Source organism: Diceros bicornis, chromosome 18 (genome assembly GCF_020826845.1).
Source record: "Diceros bicornis minor isolate mBicDic1 chromosome 18, mDicBic1.mat.cur, whole genome shotgun sequence".
NCBI classification, from domain to species: domain Eukaryota; kingdom Metazoa; phylum Chordata; class Mammalia; order Perissodactyla; family Rhinocerotidae; genus Diceros; species Diceros bicornis.
This window is the reverse complement of record NC_080757.1, coordinates 9,610,173-9,631,392: the sequence shown is the minus strand read 5'-3', so window position 1 is coordinate 9,631,392 and position 21,220 is coordinate 9,610,173. Positions and strand designations below refer to the sequence as shown.

Genomic DNA, 21,220 nt, shown 5'->3' with positions numbered 1-21,220 from the left:
ATCATACCCTGACACAAACACTCCAGCAGATGGGTTTCTCTTATACTTTCCTCCTTTCTAGGGGTCCCTTGAGTGGCACTTTCCTGTTCCCCAGCCCTGGGGTCCAGGATTCCAGAGAGTCTGGGGTAATTGAGGACTGGGGACCTGGGCAGGAAGGGAAGCACAACCTTCATTGTGAATAAATAAAGGTGGGGGAGGACGTAACAAGGAACACTCAGAACCCCGACAGCGGATTCTGGGAGCAGAGAGCTGCAGGGTGGGAAGGGATGTGGCCTGTGCAGGTTAGGAGGCGAGAGGAAGATACTGAGGGGAAGGAAACCACGGGCAGAACTCCACGCAGGCAGAGTGGATTTGGTTCTTGGAATAAATAGGCCAATGGTGAAAAAAGACATGCTGTTCTGTACAAGTGCAGCAATGCCGCGAAAATGCCTGTGGGATGAGGCCGCCAGCCTTGCAGAGCCACCAGGCCTGGAGGTGAGTGACGTGAAACCTGCCACCCCAGCCCTTTTGCCACCTGGGACCAGTCCGGGTCTTCCAGGCCAATCTTATAGTAAGTCATATACGGCAGAGACTTCTAGGCATCGACCCAACACCCATCCCTCTTCTTCTTTACTAATAGGACACTGGGCAATGGATCTAGTTGATAAGTCACATCTCTCATCCTCCCATGTAGGTGTTGGGTAAGGCTTCTGAAAGACCCCTTTTTACAACCCCTCCCCCACTTCCTTCTTTCTCTTAACTGGAATGGGGACATGATGGTCAGAGCTCCAGCAGCCATCTTAGATCATGAAGTGACCTTGAGAATGATGTTTCCTGCTAAGGGTGGCGGAGCAGAAAGATGGGAGAAGGCTGGTCTGGAAGGTTTATGGGACCACTGTGTCAACCCTGGACTGCCTTCTGGATTTTGTGTTTTTAATGTAAGAGGAAAATAAACCCCCATAAGTTTAGGCCACTGTTATTTTGGGCTTTCTGTTATAGGCAGCCAAGTTAGTCCTAGCTCATCACACCCTGTGATTCTGGAACAGCTGCCCTCCACTCCTTTCCCTAAATCTCCCCCTGATACTGTGATATAATAAGAAATATATATTTGGTCTTAATGTCCTTTTCCAGCTGCAGGTTCCTATACAGGATCCCATGTTGCACTTAGTTATTTCTCCTTAGCCTCCTCCAGTCTATAACAGTTCGTCAATTTTTCCTGGTCTTTCATGATCTTGACAAGAGTCCTGATCAGTTACTGTAGAATGTCCCTCGATTGGAATGAGGTTAGGCAAGAATACCATATAAGTGATGTTGTCTGCTTCCTAATTACTGCTTTTAATTGTAAAAATCTGTTTCATTGACATTGTGCTATCAAATACTCAAATTTTTAAGTATTATTTTTAATCCTTTTTTTGAAAATGCTTTTAGTCAATCATGATTAAGACTTTAAAAAGTAGAGATTAGATTTCAATTATACAGTTTCCCCCCTGCCAGTTGTGTGCCTCACCCTGGCTTCTTATCAGAAAAGGGTCAAGAATGAAACGGATCTCCCCCTGTGACACTGTGATATAAGAAGAAATATATATTTGGTCTTCGTCCCCAGTTCCTGGGACAGAGCTCCTAAAACCCTTACAATTTCCTGAGTAATAGTGGTGAGAGGACCATCTTTTGTTATTTATCACAAGTTCCTTTTAACTGGACCTGAGTTTATGCCACTGAGGTGACTCTCGGTGGGCCCCTAGACAGCTTCAGGATGGAGGCTGGTCTCCTGAAGGAACCAACCATGTGATGAGAAGGTTGGAACTTTCAGCTCCATCCCAGTCTTCAGGGAGAAGCGAGGGGCTTGGAGATTTAGTTAATCACCAATGGCCAAGATTTAATTAATCATGCCAACTTAATAGAATCTCCATAAAAACTCTAAATAATAGGGTTTGGAGAGCTTCCGGGTTGGTGAATGCATCCACGTGCCAGGAGGATGGTGTAGCCCAACTCCACAGGGACAGAAGCTCCTACACTTGGGAACCTTCTGGACCTCACCCTATGTACCTCTTCATCTGCCTGTTCCTCTGTATCCTTTATGATATCTTTTATAATAAACCAGTAAATGTAAGTAAAGTGCTTTCCTGAGTTCTATGAGCCATTCTAGCAGATTACTGAACCTGAGGAGGGGGTCATGAGAACGCACAGTTTGTAGCTGGTTGGTCAGAAGTAAGGGAGGCCCGGACTTGTGACTGACATCTGATGTGGGGCCAGTCTGTGGGACTAAGCCCTTAACCTGTGGGTCTGCGCTAACTCCAGGTAGTGAGTGTCAAAACGGAATTGAATCATTGGACACCCAGCTGGTGCCCAGAGAGTTGGAGAATTGGTTGGCGTGTCAGAATGTTCTGTGAGTAAAAACAACACAGAACCCCACCTACTAGTCAATGATGTTTGACTTTCTTTCAAGGCGTCTAAACCTTTCATTCTATAATCAGAGACAAGAAGTAGAAAATGCAAATGTCCCAAGTAATATCCCAAGAGAAACTTATTGCCACTGAAGAACACCCAAAATTCACCTGCCACCAGCTGAATTCACTGGCCACCAGCTGATGGCAGGTTTGTTCAAGCTTGGACAGGAGGTTGGAGGGTGGGAAGGCAACAAGTGAAAGGAAAAGGGGCAGGAGACATTGCCCAAGGGCCGAAAGTGCTGGGCAGCCAGGGCAGCGCAGGGTCTTTCCGTCACGCACAGTCACCTACCTGTGCCTCTTGGTAGAAACAGCTTGTTGCAAACATGAGGATGTAGTTTTTGGAGTCAAAGAATATGGTTTTTGGAATCAAACAAAACTCTTGTTAGCCATGTGACCATGGAAAAGCTACTTAACCGTCTAGCCTTCAGTTTAATCCTCTAAAAGATGGGAATAACAGTAACTACGCAGGGGGATGTTCTGAGGATGGAGGAGACCGGCCCTTTGCAGTGTATGATGCACCGTAAGCACACAGTAAATGCAACCATCGCCATCACTGCCATCATCATCATCAACAACAATTACAGTCCTACTTTTGACAAGTAGGCTCAGAGAGCTTATGTAACCTGTCCAAGGTCATCGGCTAATAAGTGACGAAGCATAGGTCCTTGTCATACCAAGGCCCATGTTCCTTCTCTCACAATTGACTTTATAGCTTGGGCAAGAAACACTGAATTTCCCTGAGTCTTGGTTGTCTCATGTGTGTAATGGGAATGGTATTGCTTTTCCCTCTCACTCCTAGGGCTGTGGCCTGGATGAGATGCAATCATGGAGGTCTGCATGCTTTGAAAACTGCAGAGTGACCCACACATATGACGCCTGCTGTTGCCCCTCAGGGTTACAGATAAATTCTTTGTAGGCAAGTATTGTGGTCTGCACAGCTGTGTAGAGTAAGTATTCAACAAACATGTGGGCTGAACCCAAGAGGGCTGTGGTGGGCAGGCCCCGACAGCACTGACGTGAGGTTTCCTGCCACCCCCAAAGTGGAGGCAGTAGGCGACCCTGTTGGGGGTGGAGTCAGGAAGAAGAGGGAGGCCCACAGGCTTGATAACCCGCCAGCTTCCTCTGCCACCCAGCCACATCAAAGTGGGAGAAACTGTTTCACTCATCTCCATGGCAACTGACTCCCTAAGGCTCCATGGGTGGAGGGCCCAGCTCCCCAGCTCCCTTGTTATCTTCTCCCTGTGACCTTGCCAGGACCCGTCTCTTGAGCTAACACCACTCCAAACCCTACTGCCCCCAGCAACGTGCAATCAATGTAGGCCAGCATTACCCTCACAAACTGCTCTGAGAGGGAGGCATTATTATACTCTCATTTTACAGATGAGGAAACCGAGGCTCTTCTAAGTTAAGTGTCTTGCTGAAGGCCCCACAGCTCCAGGATTTGAAACCACAAAGGCCTGGTACCCAGTACTGGTAAGGACTACGTGATTCAGCCTGTCTCTCCTCCCTGAGCTCTGTCCCTGGTCTCCCTTCCTGCCCCCCCCCCCACTTCTTCCATTGCCTCCCTCAGTGGGGATCACTGGGGGTGGGACAGTCAGCAATAAGGCAACGATATTACCACCTGCCTTTACCAAGTCACACTAAAGCATTTTCTAACAAGCCCGCTTAAAGGTCATGTAGAAGAAGGTAATTTGGTTTAACTTACTATTTGCTACTGATGAGGGCTCAGGTTCTGTGAAATTAGAACCTAACTTGTGGATGTGAGATGGTTAGTTTTTATTTGTAGAAAATATAACCTCAAAGGTTATGGTTTTATTCCCCTGTACAGTATTAACTAATTTTGCAATCTTATTCTAGCTTACATAAGAAACTTCTATCAGTTTCTTATCCCCTCCTTTAAACCAGCTCTACCGTCTTGCTGGTTCCCTCAGCAACGAGTTGAATTGTCTTTGACTCCAGCTCACGATACATTTGCATGTGTTGGGTTTTTTAACTGTTTGAAATTGACTCTCTGACATGAGGAGTTAAGGGTTTCCTATTCCAGTTCTGTGTTCCCTGGGAGAGAAGTTCCTAGCACAGGCAGCCTGGCCAAGCCTCCCTCTCTAGGCTTTTGCCTTTTCCTCGGTCACCGGGTATCTGAGGCCTCACCTGGTCCCAGGGGCAATGTTCAGAGGAAGGCCCTCGGCAGTTAGTGACGAGGGTTCCTAGGGTCCTCCCTGCTCGAGTACAAAGGACCCTCATTCCATTTCCATCTCCAGTTGCTGCTCTGCCTGGATCTTGTTCCCCAGCCTTAGAACCCCATTGTCCCAGAGTCTGGGCCTCACCACAGCCCGCCCCTCTGCCCCACATCTGCTTGCTGGGCTGCCCAGAATGGAGTTCCTTCTCAGCTGCCCACAAAAACATCTCAAGGCATGGCATGCATTCAGCTAAGGAGAGCCAGTTGGTTCTATGTGAAACTGGGAAGCGGTCTCCTCGCACGCAGGTGACAGCCTTCCCCCAACCCGACCTCTCCCTTACCCATTACAAAGTAAGACAGAGTCATTTAAATCTTTAGTATAGACTAAAGGCCCTGCCAGGGTATGTGCACTTTAAATCCTTTCTGTCTAAATCATAGAAGGGAAGAAGAGCTTTCCGCTCTTGTTGAAGGAATTCTGGTCACCAGCAAGAAGCCCAGAAGCAATCAAGATCTGTTTGTTTTGGAGGGCAGAGGGGAGGAAGAGAATGAAAGAGATTAACCATAAACCGGGTTGTTCATTTCGGTTGCCTTAGAAAGTTAGGTTGGCTGACTGTCTATTCATCATGTGCCCAAGTACCTTTCCTAGTCCAAGCCCTTCTCCTCAGGGCCTTCCTAATTTCTTAATTTTTCCACCCAAGTCTCTACTGTGAGGCGAAGTCTGTGTAATAGATCGATGTTGGGGATAGCCTGCTCTGCTCCTTTGTAACAACAGACAGCTGATTGGTTGGGGGAAGAGGGATCAGCTTATTGGTTGGGGGAAGACAGATCAGCTGACTGGTTGGGGAAGGAAGTCATGCACCCCCCCAAAGGAATTGACACACAAAGCTTCAGTCCCGAGCTTTCTAGGGTTCACGAGTTGTTGGGGAGTAAGATTTGGTACTTCTGTCCTGTGTGTGTTTAATGCGTATATGAGAATGAAGTGCTGTAAGTACTAAACAGGGCCTGGTGCGTATACAGATTTAAAAGAAAAAACAAAACTGGAATTGCAACATGCATAGTATTCAGGGGCCTGCTTTTTTTACTCAAGTTACTCACCCTCTTTTGATCTCAGTAACTCTATTTCTACAATATCATTTTTAGTGATTGAATAGCATTCCACCAAACGACTTTGCCACAATATGCTCAACTACGTACAATATTTAGGTTTTTTGGAATTGGTCGATTATTAGAAAGAGTGCAGCGATGAACATCCTTGTAGATAAATCTTTGCACATCCATAATTATTCATCAGGATGAATTTCTAGGAATGGAATTACTGGGTGAAAAGATATTCTTTGTAATGCTTTAGAGAACACAGCCCCCTTTTCCTGATCAACACTGGTATTTTTGTTCTTTTTTTATCTTCGCCAATTTCACAGGGGAAAAAAGGTGTCTCACTGTTTAGTTTTGCATCTTCTTTATGACGAGTGAGGGTGACTATTTTGGGGGTGTTACTCAGCTGCTTATGGTTCGTTTTTATGTGCTTGAGTCATGTCTTTTATTCATATTTCCATTGGTGTGTTTGCCTATTTTTTAATTGACTCAAAAGAACTCTTCATGGGTGTGAATATTAATTTTTATTGCAAATATTTTTCTGTTTGTCATTTACCTTTCACTTATAGTGAGTTTTGCCATATAAAAGCTTTAAATTTTATACTCTCTAATGTGCTGGCCTTTTCTTTTATAATTTTTGCCTTGGGGGTCATGTTTGGTAACTCTTCTCTGCTGTAGGCTCATGTAACCTGTTTTTCTTCTATTACGCTTATGGACTTGTTTTCCACACTTAAACCTTTAATCCATCTGCAAGTTATTTTTATGTTTGATATAGAACTCAATTTTTTTTTGGAGATAGAATTCTAACTCATTTTTTATGGTCTGTCAATCATCCTGACACCACTTATTAAATGATTGGTTTTTTCCATCACTGATTTAAAAGGATGACACTTTGTCATATAATAAATTTTTATATATTTAACATTTCTAGCTAGTCTCTTTTGTTCCATTAATTTATCTGTTCTTATACCAATAGTGTACTATTTGAATAATGATAGCCTTAGAGTACCTTCAAAGACCCCGTAAGGGACATATCCCATTCTTACTCTTCTTTAAGAATACATAAATAGGGGCTGGCCCCGTGGCATAGCGGGTAAGTGCGCGCGCTTCGCTGCTGGTGGCCTGGGGTTCGGATCCCGGGCGTGCACCGATGCACTGCTTGTCAGGCCACGCTGTGGCAGCGTCCCACATAAAGTGGAGGAAAATGGGCACGGATGTTAGCCCAGGGCCAGTCTTCCACAGCAAAAAGAGGAGGATTGGCATGGATGTTAGCTCAGGGCTGATCTCTCTCACAAAAACAAGCAAACAAAAAAGAATACATAAATAGGGGGCCGGCCCAGTGGTGTAGTGGTTAAGTTCGCGCGCTCCATCTCGGGAGCCTGGGGTTTGCAGGTTCAGATCCCAGGCGCGGACCCGTGCACTGCTTATCAAGCCATGCTGTGGCAGGCTTCCCATATATAAAGTAGAGGAAAGTGGGCACAGATGTTAGCCTAGGGCCAATCTTCCTCAGCAAAAAGAGGAGGATTGGCAACAGATGTTAGCTCAGGGCTGATCTTCCTCACAAACACACAAAAAAGAATACATAAGAAATGCTACTGTAGAGCATTTATTCTTTCAGATAGACTTTATTTTGTTAAATTTTAAAAGATATTGTGGGTATTTTGATGGCGATTACATTTATTTCCATAACACCTGATGTTACCACAATATTGACTCAATCTAGCAACATGTCTCTTAAATTATTTACCCTTCAGTTAGGTTGTTTTAGGTTATTCACATTTCTTTTATATTTTTAGTTGCCATTGTAAATTGTTTTTCCCATTATGTTTTCTTACTGGTTAGTGTTGTTATATGGGAAAGCTCTTAGCTGCCTGTCTGACTATCCTTCAGGTGATTCTCTTAGTCTTGACAGATAAGCAATTGTTTGATCTCTATGTAATTAAAATGTTATCTTCCCTGAAAGAGGAAATATGCTTTATTATTTTTTTTTGCATAGGCAAAATACTTATAAGCATGAAGAGGAAGATTATTGACTTAAATGGAAATGCCTCTAGTATTTCACTGTGGGCTGTTGCCTTATTAAGAACACTTCCATATATTAATAGTTTCCATATATTAGAGGGGTTTTGAATATCAGGAATGGATGCTGAGTTTTATCAAATGTTTTAGAGGCATCTACTGGGATGTTTATGGGACTTGATTCCTTTAAGCTACTGATGTGATGAATAACTTTAGTATGGGGCCACCTCTCAGTAAATCATACTTAATTATGTTTTCTCTTGCTCTGCAACAGTTTTCTTAGAGCTCGTTTTCATGTCTATTATAGCACCTGCAATTTCTCAAGAACTCCTACTTTCAGAACCCATGAAAACTTAGCACCAGGCCCTGTCCACACTTGTCATGGTGCCCACCAACCTGTCCATTCCCAGCACCAGCCTCCTTCGCCGGCCAGGACCGAATCTATCCACACATGCATTTCCCTATTTGCTCCTGAGGCAAAGAGAAGAAACAAGGGCCTCTGTCAATATTGTGGGGGTTTCTCTGCCTGGCCTGGGCAGCCTCTGAGGCCCCTTAGCTAACCAGAGCACAGGCACAGACCAGGTCGTGGGATCTCCTTGCCTTGAACCTCTGCTCAGCTTCCCCTAAGAATTCCTCCTGGAGTTACTGCCTGTGTTTGCTGCTTTCAGCCATCTGATACTGATGCGCGCATGGTACACACAGCACCACGAAGAGGAGACTCCACGGGTTTGAAGCAGGCCATGGGCAGAGATGAGCTGAAGGATATGAGGTGAGGAGAGTCGTGGCCAAAGAACAGTTTCAGAAGAGCTGGAAACCTCCTGACTGCATGATTCCTGCCCCACATACCTGCCGCCTCAACACTTACCTGGGGCCTTGAGTTCAGCATCGATGAAGGTGAGTAGTTCCTGGCAGATGCTGCAGTAAGGAACAGGCCAGGTCAGGAATCGGTGGTAGGTTCTGGCTGCTTTCAGAAGGAGATCTGAGTCTGGCGGGAAGTGTGGTGTCTGGGATGGAGAGGGAGCGGCAAGCAGAGAGGTCTGGGTGAGAGAAAGCTCACTGATATTCTAGAACAGACCCTGCTCTTTTTCTGGAATGTTCCACAAAGGGCACACGTTTCCTGGCAGCAGTACATCCAAGGACAAGGTCAGGAAGAACTGGAAGTTACCCACAGGGAGTGAGTTACAGATGGGCAAGATGGCGCCCAGGGGTGTCTCTATTGTGAGGGCTTTGTTTTTACCAAACATAGCACTTACCCCATACGTGAGAGTGACTCGCTGAAAAGCTGTCACCTTGGTGGTCACCCAAATGAGTGGCAGCCAGGTGCCACTGCTGCCACTCATTTTGGGGAATGGTCTTCAGTGCCTAAACCACCTTTATTTAAATATCCACACTAGAGGCAAATGTTTGCTCTTTGAAGTGGATTGACTCAATGTACATGGAGTCATTTGGTGCCACCGGTCTGGTGAATACAGGATGAGCACATTGGGTGAAAATGACCCCTGGGGTACAAATTGTGGTGGACATAAAATCTCTCCACAGAATCTGTTTCGTGGCTTGTGACCACGCTGTGACAGCAGTTCCCCTATGGGAGCCCAGATGTGCTAGGCAAAATGGTGTCCACGTGGAGTTAGTGGAGGCCCCTCAAGATGGCTGCTCTGAAGCCATCAGAGGGTTGACACGCATTTCAAGCATCAATGTTTGACAGTTTCTTTCTCTGTGTTAATCTGTAGAGGTGTGAGGGCTACGGCCCCCATGGTGTTTGTTCTTCCCTCCCCTCTTTGCCTGTAGTCCCTCCCCTCTTCCCTCCCCCAGCCTGGCCCACCCTGGAACTTACACAGAGGACAGTGGAGTAGAAGAGCAGGGCCAGGGGGGCGAGGAGGTCATAGGTGCCCTTCTCTAGGACCTGTGGGGAAGACAGGGGAGGAGGGGTGAGGCTCATTCACAGGGTGCAGAACAGAGCAGCACTTTCTTGTTCTATTCTTTCTTTTCTTTCTTTAAGTGAAAAGCAGCGTAACCACAAGACAAAAAATAGAAGTTAAAAAAAAAAAAAGCACTCACAATAACCCCCTTCCAAACTCAGCCACAGCTAGTGTTTCAATGTACTTCTCCTTACACCATTTTCCTGTATATATTCTCCTCTACAAAGTTGTAATCGTAGTGTATATATTTTTAATTTTAATGTCTTTTACATATAATATTATGAATTTCTGTTTTGCTACATGGCCTCTAAGATCACCTTTTTTTCCCTCCTGGTTATACATTTACCTGTTATTTGTGTTGTAAATATTTTTTCCAATTTGTTGTTTGTCTTTTGTGTGCGTGTGTGAGGAAGACTGGCTCTGAGCTAACATCCATTGCCAATCCTCCTCTTTTTGCTGAGGAAGATTAGGCCTGAGCTAACATCTGTGCCCATCTTCCTCTATTTGTTATATGGGATGCCGCCACAGCATGGCTTGATGAGCAGTGTGTAGGTCTGCACCCAAGACCCAAACTCACAAACCCCGGGCCGCCGAAGCGGACCACACAAACTTAGCCACCGTGCCACCAGGCTGGCCCTGTTGTTTGTCTTTTAATTTTATAAAATTTTTTTATGTACAGAAATTACAAGTTTTAATTTTTTCCTTTATGGAGTTTTGCTTTTGCATGCAAGGATCATGTAAATATTCACATATTTTTTCTTTTTTTCTTTCAAGTTTCATTTTCTTAAATTTAAATCTTTAATCCACCTAGAATTCCATCTGCTGTATGGTGTGAATTGGGACTCTCACTCTGTACTTTTCCAAATCTTTAGTCAATTTCCCCTAAAACAATTAATAAATCTTACTGGTCCAATTTTATTATATATTAAGTTTTGTTTATACCTTTGGATAATATCCATCATTTTTATTAGCTGTATAATATTCCTTCCAGTAGATCTCCATAATCTATTAGTTTTGTTTTAGACATTTAAGATTATTTTCTTGCTATTTTAAATACTTTTGCATTGAAAACCTTTGTGCACATTCTTTTTTCTATAATTTGGATTATTTATCTAGGATAGTATTCAAGAAGTGGAATCAATGGATCAAAGACTATAAATATATTTATGATCTTTGAAACATATTGCCAAATTGCTTTCCAAAAGGATTTTGCAATTTATCATATCTTATATGTATGAAAGTACCAGTTTCACTATAATCCTTCCCTGCATTGGTTATTATAATTTTTTTGCTAATTTGCTAGGCAAAGGCTGTCTCATTATGGTTCCCTTTTGCATTTATTTTATTATAATTGAGGCAACATTTTCCTGTATTTGTTTACAAGTTCTGCTTATTCCTTTTTGAATCATCTCTTTGATAGAGCCCACCCACCACACCACATACACACACGATTTAGAATTCTTTGGTCCAAATGATAAGGGTCTCTTGGCCCATTCTGGAACTCGTCGGGGTTGAAGACACACAGAAAGCCCCACCCTCTCTGCTGTGCCTGGTGACCTCAGCAGGCTCAAATTTAGAATTCTCCTTCTCTTTACCCTGAATAGACCATGTGTCTGATACACCTGCTGCTCAGCCCTTTCTACAGAACCCTCCCCTATTGATACACGGTAGTTGATCCTTTATATTGGGGTTTATAAGTTAAGCACTCCAGAGGTGGTTTGGCTCTTCTGAGTTGGTCTGCTTGTGATCAGGGGACAACAGCACCAGGTAAATGGTGGTGCCAGAACAGGCACCTTGGGGGTCTTGATAAACCAAGACTTGCAAAGGGACAGCTGACTGAAAAAGTCACATGTTTTCCAACTCAGTCATGTATTCAAAACAAAACTTAAAAGAGAATTCTCTACAAAAGAGCCAGAATCCTCTTTAGGGACACACAGCTGTTCTGGAACCCCAGCCCAGCTCAGCATTCAATGCACTCCTTTTCTTAGTCATAGAAATCTACTTATTGAACTGTTAGAGGAGGTCTCAGTATACTTTCCAATCAGTTTTCTCTTTCATGTCTTTGTTTTTATGGATCTTTTTGAGAAAAGGAATTCAGTAGAGCTTCCTCTTTCCTTTCTAGTCAATTCCTTGTCTTACAAGCAATGTCTGTCTTAGGAAGCAGCTTAAACTCAGGACCTTGCTTCATGTGTCTCGTGTTCTCATTGAAAGGACCACACCCCTTCCTAGCAACTTCCATTCACAAGCACCCCTGAAACAGAAAGATTCTAGGTTCCCAGTGCCTTTGCCAAGCCCTTTGGTGGGACAGGCACCCCAGAACTGACCTTCTCTGGGAACCTATCTGTCGACTCTACGAGGCTGATCCCAGCTCTGCCCTTCAACCCCTCACCTCTCGGGTTTTCTGCAGGATCTGTTCGAGGAGGATGAGGAAGTGGCCCGGGTCCCTGCTGACCAGCTCCTGTAGGCTCCAGCAGTTTAGACACAGCCCAGCTGGGAAGGGAGAGAGAGACCAGTCGTCAGTTTGGGGTTGGAGAGACGTGGGAATCTCTGGGACTGTACTGGGGCATCCCTTTCTAAAGTAAGAGTCAGAAAATTCTGGATCAACACTCAACCCTACCATGCCCCATCAAGACACAATGACAACTTTCTTACTCCTGCGTATACAGGAGGCTCAGGGACACCGAGATGGGCTAGGATCCCCCACCCATCCCAGAGGACAACGAACGGGCCGGGGTTCTGCTCCCCCAGCCTCTGGAGAGCACCTGTGCCCACAGCCTGCCCTGCCCTGCTTTCCTACAGGGGGAGCCAGAACCTCCGAGATGCAGGGAAGGAGGGTGAACGCAGAGATCTCTGCAAGAATCAGGAAAGGAGCCACAGCGCACTCCACCCCAGGACACAAGGCTGAGTCTGCGACAGCCATGGGACTTCCCAGGACGCCTGGCAACGGAGCTTGGGAAGGGGAAGCTACATTCATTTATGTTTTGAAAGCTACAATGGGCGCTTCGTCACTCTGCAACTTCCCCAGACTCTCTTATTTTGTCAGTCTCTGTTTCCCTGCAGTCAGCAAGGGTAAACCCCTAAAAATTAAAGGGATGATGATGGAGGCCTGTGTGTGTGTGTGTGTGTGTGTGTGTGTGTGTGTGTGTGTGCGGTGTGTGTGTGGCGGGGAGTGAGAGCAGCAGGGATGGATGTGGCCTGACCGTGAGTGTCACCGAGTTTAGGCTCCAGGCTCCCTCATGTGCTCGGGCTCCTTCCAAGGTCGTGGAGGCCCAAACAGTGTCACGTGGTCACAGGTTTTTGTAAAATTGGCAAAAGTCAGTTATTTTTGTATTCTTTTACTGAATGATGGCCCCTCAATTCTATAAGCTTAGGCTCCATCAAAACCGGGGTAGGAGGCAAGAAAGAAGAAAACCGCCATTTACAGACCGCCTACTGTGTGTCAATAAGGCGCAAGGCCTTTGCATACATTATCTCCATTGGATCTTTCACCCTCCCTTCAGGAAGCGGTTCCTGTTATTATTCTCATTTCACGGACAAAGCAGGCGAGGTCCTGAGAGGTTAAGTGACTTGCACAAGTTTATACAGCCAATGAGAGACAGTTTTAATCCAGATCTGTTTAATTCCAAAGGCCAAGGAAAGCCTCTCAGAGGAGGTGACATTTGAGCGTAGACCTGGATGAGAAAGAGCCAGCTATGTGCAGTTCTCAGGGAAGAGTTCCAGGCAGCAAGTGCAAAGGTCCTGAGGTAGGAAGGAACCAGGTATGTTCAAGGAGCAGTGGGTGTCTATCTCATGGGGTAGTTACAGAGGCAAGTGAGATACGGGTGGTGAAAAATCTTTACAAGCATAAGGAATTATTACAACTAGGCACCAGCCTTCAGAGACACAACTGCCTCAGCTTGTGGATACCCCCATTTCTCAGGCCTGGGGAACATGGAACATGGAGGCTTCCTGCTCCCTGAAGCTCTGCTGAGATTCTCCCTTGTTCTACAGGGAAGAGGAGGATGGGGCTGTGGAAGGAACTAGAAACCAAGTAAAGAGGAGAATTCTGGGGAGAGCTGTCTATGAATTCACAGCTGCTCTTTCAGAATCAGCAGCTGTGGTTTTTCTAAGCAAGTCAATACCTTCTTCAGGAGCTGTGCTTCTAGCACATGCTAAGGAAGCGAGCTACAGGTCTGAGGAGGATGAGGAAGACAGCACGGGAGACTGGAGAAACTGCCACACACTGAGGGCCTGCCCTCCTTCAGGTGTGCACCGAGCACCTGCCCAGGTGGGGGTCCAGGGCCTTGCCCAGGTCACACAGACAGGGTTGGAGCCAGAATCTGCCAGCTTCCGTGCCTGGTCCAGTGCTCACCGCAGCCCCTGAGGCTTCCTTGGGCCCTAAGGATGCCTCCCCAGCTCCCTGGGACCTACCTGACCAGGAGGTGGTGCAGCGGCTGAGGCTGAGCCCGTGCAAGCAGCGCTCCAGGGCATGCTGGATGCGGTCCTCCGTGCACGTCGTGGCCCCTGGCTGCATCCTGAGTCATCGCCTGCATGGGGGACAGACACTGGTCGGCCTGGAGAGCCCAGGCTCGAGGAGCACATGGGCCAGCAGGGCAGACGGCAGAGACAACAGGCACTCACAGCCCAGTGCCATCAGCCCTGCTATGGCTGCGATGCTGTGGGCGCCACACGAGGGGGCCTCCGGCTGCCTCCAGTGCTGGACTGGCTCCTGGAGGTGCTGCCTGAGGGCAGGACTGAGCGCCCCTGCAGCCCCACAGCACAGAGCTACAGGAAGCGAGGGGTCAGGGATGGCAGCTGAGAGGCGGACAGGGGCCTGCCTGCCCCACTGGGCAGTGGCCGGGTCTCCAGGAGCCCAGGGAGTGCCCAGACCACAGTGGGCTGGGTAGGAGGATCCCAAGGGAAAGATCAGAATCACGTGGGGGACTTTTTCTGAACTTCCAGGCCTACATCCCCCATCCCTCAGGGACAGGCAGGGAGCCTGCTCCTGATGAGAAGGCCGCAGAGTCTCCCTCAGTGTGCTGGGTGCTCCGACGCTGAGGCCCGGTGGGGGCTGCCTTCACACGTCCCCCACCCCGCCACACCCTCTGCTTGGATGCCCAGGCCACGGGCACCTGTTCCTTTTCTGCCCTCACTTCCACTTTGGCCATTTTTCTTTGCTTTCTCTGAAGCTTGGCAATGTTACGTTATTCAGAAACCTCACTTGGCCTCCCTCTTTTGTTTTCCTGAGGGGAGAACAGGGGTGCTTAGCTCAGGCAGGGGGGCTGCTGAGGAGGGGATTTAAGAAGGGGTTTTAGCACGAGATGGGGAACTGTGCGAAGTGCGAAATTCTGAGAGCCTCCAGCAGGGCCAACCCAGCTTCTTAGTTACGTGGGAGGGCTCCTGGGTCCCTCGGGAAGCCGTGACAGGTAGTTTAGCACAGTGAATGAGCCTGGCCTCTGGCATCAACAGACTTGGACTCAAATCTCGACTCTGATATTTGCCAGCCGTGCGACTGGGCAAATTCTTCAACTTTCTGAACCTCAGTTTACTTATCTGTAAAACGGAGATGACGATGGTCCTAACCCCATAGGGCTGAGGGAAGGTTAAATGCCAGAGTGGATATGCTGAGCAAGCTTTCAAGACACGAAAGCTATCATGCTACAGTCTTTGCCACGATCAGTCTCTGCCTTAGGCATTTCACTGCCCTCACCCCATCCAGGCAGACTCTGTCGCGGGCCGGCCAGGTCAGGTCACAGAGAGAGGCTGAGGAAGCAGCAGTCCAGCTCTGTGGACCTGGGGACGGACCAGGAAACCACAAGCAGAAGCACGGAGCTCAGAGCTGAGCCATGCAAACGACATGCAAAGAGCTATGAATCCTAAGGTGGATCCAGCCGCACGACTGCAGCATTCAGCTCTCGCGGGCCCTGTAGGCAAATCCCCCTACGTCCCCAGACTGGGAGGAACTACGTGTCCCCCGAGGGAAACAAAAGCCCTTTGTGAGCTGTGCAGCATCACTTCATGTCATCCCTGGGATGGGGCAGTGGTGGGCGCACAGGGAGCAGCTTGCAGGCATTCATTCTTTCATGTATTTACTGAGCACCTACTATGTGCCAGGCATGGAGGACACGGCAGTGAATGAAGCCGGCATGCTCCTTGGAGGGAGACGTAGACATTAAACAATGTAACAGACAAAGAAAGAGCCATTGCAGGAGGTGACATATACTGTGAAGAAAGTGATGGTGCTGTGCAGGGGCCGAATGGGGAGTCCACTCCAGATCGCTGGGAGGTCAGGGAAGCCTCTCAGAAAGGGACATTTAAGCTGGATGAGGAAGCCAGGAGAGAAGTGAGGGGGAAGAATGTTCCAGAAAGAGGAGAGAGCATGTGCAAAGTTCTGCACGCAGGAACGAGCCTGCCAAGGACTGAGACCCTGAAGCACAGGGCCAGGGCCCAGGGCCGACCAGCCTTCCAGGTCCCACACCTTCCGGCTGCTGAGGTGGTGGACTGAGTTCAGAAAAACTCTCCCTGGTGACTGAGGACCATGGTCCTGGGGTGTTCCCATTAGTGCAACTGGATGCCCAAAGACATCCTTGGGTCCTTCCAGGGCCACTTGCCCAGTCGGCTTTGGGCCTTTTGTCTGCTGACTCCTCCAGGGGTAGCCCAGGCGGTGAGTCTGCTGACCCTGAGCCCGAACAGGCAGATGTCAGGCTTCCCGGACCCTCCCTCCCTGGACGTGCCGGAACCTGGCTGTCCTTGGGAATGAGCACTGTGAGGAGGCCTCGCCCTCCTGCCTTCAGTAGCAGCCCAAACACAGGACCCTCTCAAGCTTGGTCCTATTCAGGCTCAGGGCTAATGGTGCCTGCTGGAAGGAGCTAGAAGACCAGGCGCCTTCAAAACCATGAGTTGGGCGCATGAGCGGCTGGCCTCTGTCCCCACAGGCTGATTTTTCTACTATTAGCCTCAGGGGAGGTGCTTGGAGGGAGCTCAGAGGTTGGCCCCCCACCAGACCTTCATTTTACAGGAGGAGAACTGAGACCCAGAGAGGATAAGGGGCAGCCTGGGAGTAGGGGCCAAGCTGGGAGAATCGACACTGGTATAAACAGACCAGAGTATCGGGTAGGACTTCTTCTATATTCCCAAATTAGCTGAGGCCCGAATCTCAGCACAAAAGGTTCTCAATGACATACAAGCTCAAGTTCTAAGAGTCTCAGTGAGCTGTCAGGGATGGGGGCAGGCAACCATGCTGGGGGCTCGCTGGGAGGTATTGGTACAGACCTGGCACAGCTCCCTGGCAATACAAGAAGACTGGGAAGAGGTCAAGCGTTCCTGGGGGCTTTCCTTCCTCTCCCCAAAGCCAAGGGCAGAGGGGCTTGCAGAGACTCCCTTATTCAGCCCAGATGCCTGCCAGGTGGGGATGCTGCCATTTGGTTTTCAGTTCACTCCATTCAGCCAGCAGAGCTGCTTCTGTGCCACCTGTGAGCCACGGGAGGGCTAAGAGGAGGAGCAGGAGGGGCAGCTTGCAGGCCTACTGTTGGGGAAGGCAAAGGTGTGAGCTCCTTGTGTGTATGTGTGGGGTGGATACTAGGAACAAAAGCTGGACTTGAGCTGTTTTGTTGATACTGGAGGGCCCCCAGAAGGGAGAGGGAAACAGCAATAAGAGGCTGAGGATTGGACCACCTTTGGGGGAAGCTGGAGGGAGCAGGATGAAGAGATGGACAATCCGTGGCACAGAGAAGTTAAACAACTTGCCTAAGGTCACACAGCTAGGAGGTGGCAAAGCCAGGCTATGAACCCAGGGAGTCTGGCTCTTGAACAGTACAGGGCACTGCCCCTGGGCACAGTCAGATGCAGTCACTGGAGGAAAGATAAAACCAATTCATGTTTCTACCCCAACAAGCGACACTCAATTAACTGTAACATGATCTTGCTCTAAGAGACCTAGACTCCCAGTTGCTGGGAATCTCGAGCCCACCATCTGTCTACACCAGCTGCCCACTACAGCCCTGCCTCCTGCAGAGAGGATGAGGACTCACAGAAGCAGCACTCTTGGCTGGACCGGGCCATGACCTGAGGTGGTGGCTTGAGAGGCTCAGGCCTTCTCTAGCTTGGAGCAAGGGCTGAACCATGTCAACTGGGTTTAAAGATCCCTCCGTCCAGTCCCTGCTGAGATGGACAAGTTGGTTGTGTCACGAGGCAGGAATGAGTCACTCTGCCCTATTGTGTCCCGCTGTAACTGATGCAAATGAAAGATGGAAATGAACATTCTCAGCCAACACCACCTCGGCCACACCTCTATCCTTAGGGGGTCAGGACACAGTGTCCTGGGGCTGCTGTGAGCAGCCTTCACAGAGCCTAAAGGCTGCCCCCCAGCACCCCTCCAATGCCTGCTGGCCCAGGTTTCTTCCCTGCCCCCTGTGACTTTCCCACCTTCTGGCCTCAGTGTCTCTGGCTGTTCGTTGGAGACAATCCAGACCTTCTCCATGGATGGGCCAGATGTCCCCAGGGCACTGGGCAGAGTTCCGGGTGTGCCAGCCTCCCTGGCCTCCGGAGGCCATCCAGAGCTGCCTCAAGTTCTTTTCAGGGCAGAACTTGCCCAGGGCACTGGGCCCTGGGAGCCGAGGGAAAGAGGGGCCCAGCCCGGGGATCCTCAGCTGAGCTGCCCCGGGGGTTAACCCAGCACACCGTGGCTCACCGCCTGGCCCCTTGGCACGCTCATTTCCGTTTGATGAGTCAGTCATCAGCCGTTTCTTGTGACTTGTCAGCAGAACCCCAGTGGCTTTGGGGCGGAGATGAAGGGGGAAGAAGGTGGCACCCCTTCCTCCTCAGGGATGATGCCTTTTTTCAAAGGCTTGGCAAGCAAGGCCTGGCTTCCCCTGGCATCCCATTACCACCCCCTGTTGCCACCTAGCTAAGAGGAGCTCCTATTGTGAAATTCTAGCTGCTGCCGGGAATGCGAATGCCCCCCTTACCCGCGGTGAGGTAGTGTTGAAACGTTCAACAATGGGGCCTGCCCCGACCTCCAAGTTCCTCTTCTGAGCAAGTAAGGATGAGTCCTTACTGGGGACCCTGAACAGGACAGTGAGGCCTGGAGTTGGGGGGGGACCCCAGAGGGCACAGAAGGAGACCTCTTCACATGTTGACATGATCCGATGATCAAGATAGGGGTCGTCTTCCCTTATATGCAGGACTAGTCAGAGGCGCAGGGTCTGCCTGGGTCCAACGTCCTGAGGCAGCCCCACATGGGGCAGGGAGGAGGAGAACAGCAGAACTGGAGGGCCCACATCTCATAGGCAGGGAAGCATGGGCCTCCTGGCTCTGGTGGGTACCCCACACTGCTTCCCAGGTGTTCTGGAATATTCCACGCCCATGCTTTGAAGCCTTAGTCCCACAGGTGGGAATAAGAGAAGCAGCAAGGTGTGTGGTCCTGCGCTGACCCCACGCACTTTGGTCCTAGTCACTCCTCCCTCTCTCCCGTCCTGTCCTGTCGTCCTCTGTGGCTTGACCTCCTTCTCTGCCACCTCTCCTCCTTGTGACTGCTTAAAGCAGAATCTCTCCTGCCTTAGTTTTCACTTCCAATGCAGGAAGGATACACCAGAAACTAAGGAGATTGGAGTGAGAAAGGGGTGGAAAGGATAAGGGAATGAGATAAGGCGGATGATGAGGAGCAACAATGCTCCGGGGTACCTTTATGCATGGCTTTGACTCTTAGAACCACAGAAAAATATTTTACATACCCCAAATTAAATAAATAAATCAACCAGGATATGGGGGGGAGGTGACAAAAATGGAAGAGAAACAATAACAAATTAACCTAACTGTGTTAGAAATGATTCACATGACCACAATGAAAGGGATGGCGAATGAAAGAACTAAACTGAGTAACTTTGGAAAACAGTATCTTGACTGGATACTGTAAGGCTGAAGACAAAAAAAAAAAAAAACATAAAATACTGTTTTCTAGTTATTAAACCTGTTTCTCATGGGGACATGGGATAAAAATCCTGAAACTTCTTTATCTGTATGCTGGGATTGAACAAATAAGTAAATATATCATAGATAATGAGAGCTGTTTTCTCACTGTTGGAGGAAGAAGTTACAGATAAGGAAAGGAAGAAGTCCAGAATGAACCCACCTTATAGCGTTGGATTGGAATTAGAGAAATCAGTATGAACTCATGGTTTTTAATGTATATACAGATAGATACATATAGGAGTGAAAAAAAGGTGTGTATGTGCTTGGATTAATAAGCACACACGTATTTTCTAGCTCCATCTGCTGAGAGAGCCTAGAAACAATGATGTCCCAGGAGCAATGAGCACATGTGGCGCCCAGACCTTGGTTTCTAAATACCATTCTCCAATCAAAGGCACCTGTTCTCCTTAGAGAAATGGCTGATTCTAGGACTGGTAGGAAATATACAAGATAAACCTGGAGCATCTTGTAGAGCCAGAAAGTAAGTCAACACTTGAAAATGGATGGGGAATGTCAAAAGGACATGGGAGGAGCTTCCTATGGCCAGAGCCAGGACAATCTGGACAACTAAATAATGAAAGTGTTGGATTATAATTCATGGGATGAAATAAATACCCACAAGTCTACATTAATGTTATAAAAAATAAAATAAAAAATAAATAAATGGAGGAGAAGGGATAGGTTTTCTTTACAAAAGAATTCCAATTAATAAATGTGAGAGGAATGAGAAAAATACAAAATCACCGTTAGACAAACACCACAGTAATAACTGTTGCAGATCCACCGATGGATGCTAAAACCTGTGGGTGAAAATATGAGAGAAAACAGGATATCTGCATCGTCTCAGAATACTTCCCCCAAAAAATCGATCAATTACAAAGAAGACAATAATCACGTCACAGCGGAGAACCCAGCACTACCTTAACCTCATGACCAGAGTGAATATGGCCAACCATAAGACATAGCAACATCACGATCTCCTGATATGATGCACTGAGAGGGATATGATATCACTTCTGTGGGATTCTCACCAAAAATGCATAACCACACAATCTAATCATGAGAAAGCATTATCCAAAACCCAATTGAGAGAAATTCTATACAATAACTGATCAGTAACTTCCCAAAGATTGGAGGAAATGAAGGAGACACAAAAACCAAATGGGATGTAGGACCCAGGGGTCCTGGCCTGGGTTCTGGAACTGAAAGGGGATATTGGGGGCGAAAATGGCTAAAATCCAAATAAGGTCTGTAGTTTAGTGAACAGTATTGTATCAATGATCATTTCCTGGTTTTGATAACTGTACGTCATGTTAAGTTGTTAACATTAGGGGAAGCTGGGTGAAGGGTGTACGTGGCTCTAAGATCCTTTATATAGTTACATAGCCTTACATACCCTTTCTGTATTTTTCTGGGTGGTTATCCAATGCCTTTCATGAACTTGTTTAAAGTTGCTATTTCATTTATAGCCACAGTTCTAAATTACTGGTGGGCGGACCAGTGCAGGGCTGGCTGCCTCAAAATCCGCGAACCTGATGTTCCTAAACTGGGGTTGAGAATTTCTGGGGCTCTCGCAGGGTCTCTGAGGGCTCTCTGTGAGAATGCTCAAACCATATTTTCATTTTGATGGCAATCTAGAA

General features: G+C 47.8%; 1 protein-coding gene across 2 annotated transcripts in view; it reads right to left on the bottom strand.

The window, feature by feature from the left end:
• The window catches only part of PIK3R5 (phosphoinositide-3-kinase regulatory subunit 5), a 72,764-nt gene that overhangs the window by 14,419 nt on the left and 37,125 nt on the right, over positions 1 to 21,220 (bottom strand). For both annotated transcript variants that reach the window (XM_058559728.1, XM_058559729.1), the window contains exons 2-5: positions 14,043 to 14,158; positions 12,022 to 12,122; positions 9,548 to 9,616; positions 8,579 to 8,717 (exon numbers count right to left, since the gene is read on the bottom strand). In XM_058559728.1, coding sequence (XP_058415711.1) covers positions 8,579 to 8,717; positions 9,548 to 9,616; positions 12,022 to 12,122; positions 14,043 to 14,145 — 412 coding nt within the window. In that variant the 5' untranslated portion in view covers positions 14,146 to 14,158. The remainder of the gene's footprint in view (positions 1 to 8,578; positions 8,718 to 9,547; positions 9,617 to 12,021; positions 12,123 to 14,042; positions 14,159 to 21,220) is intronic.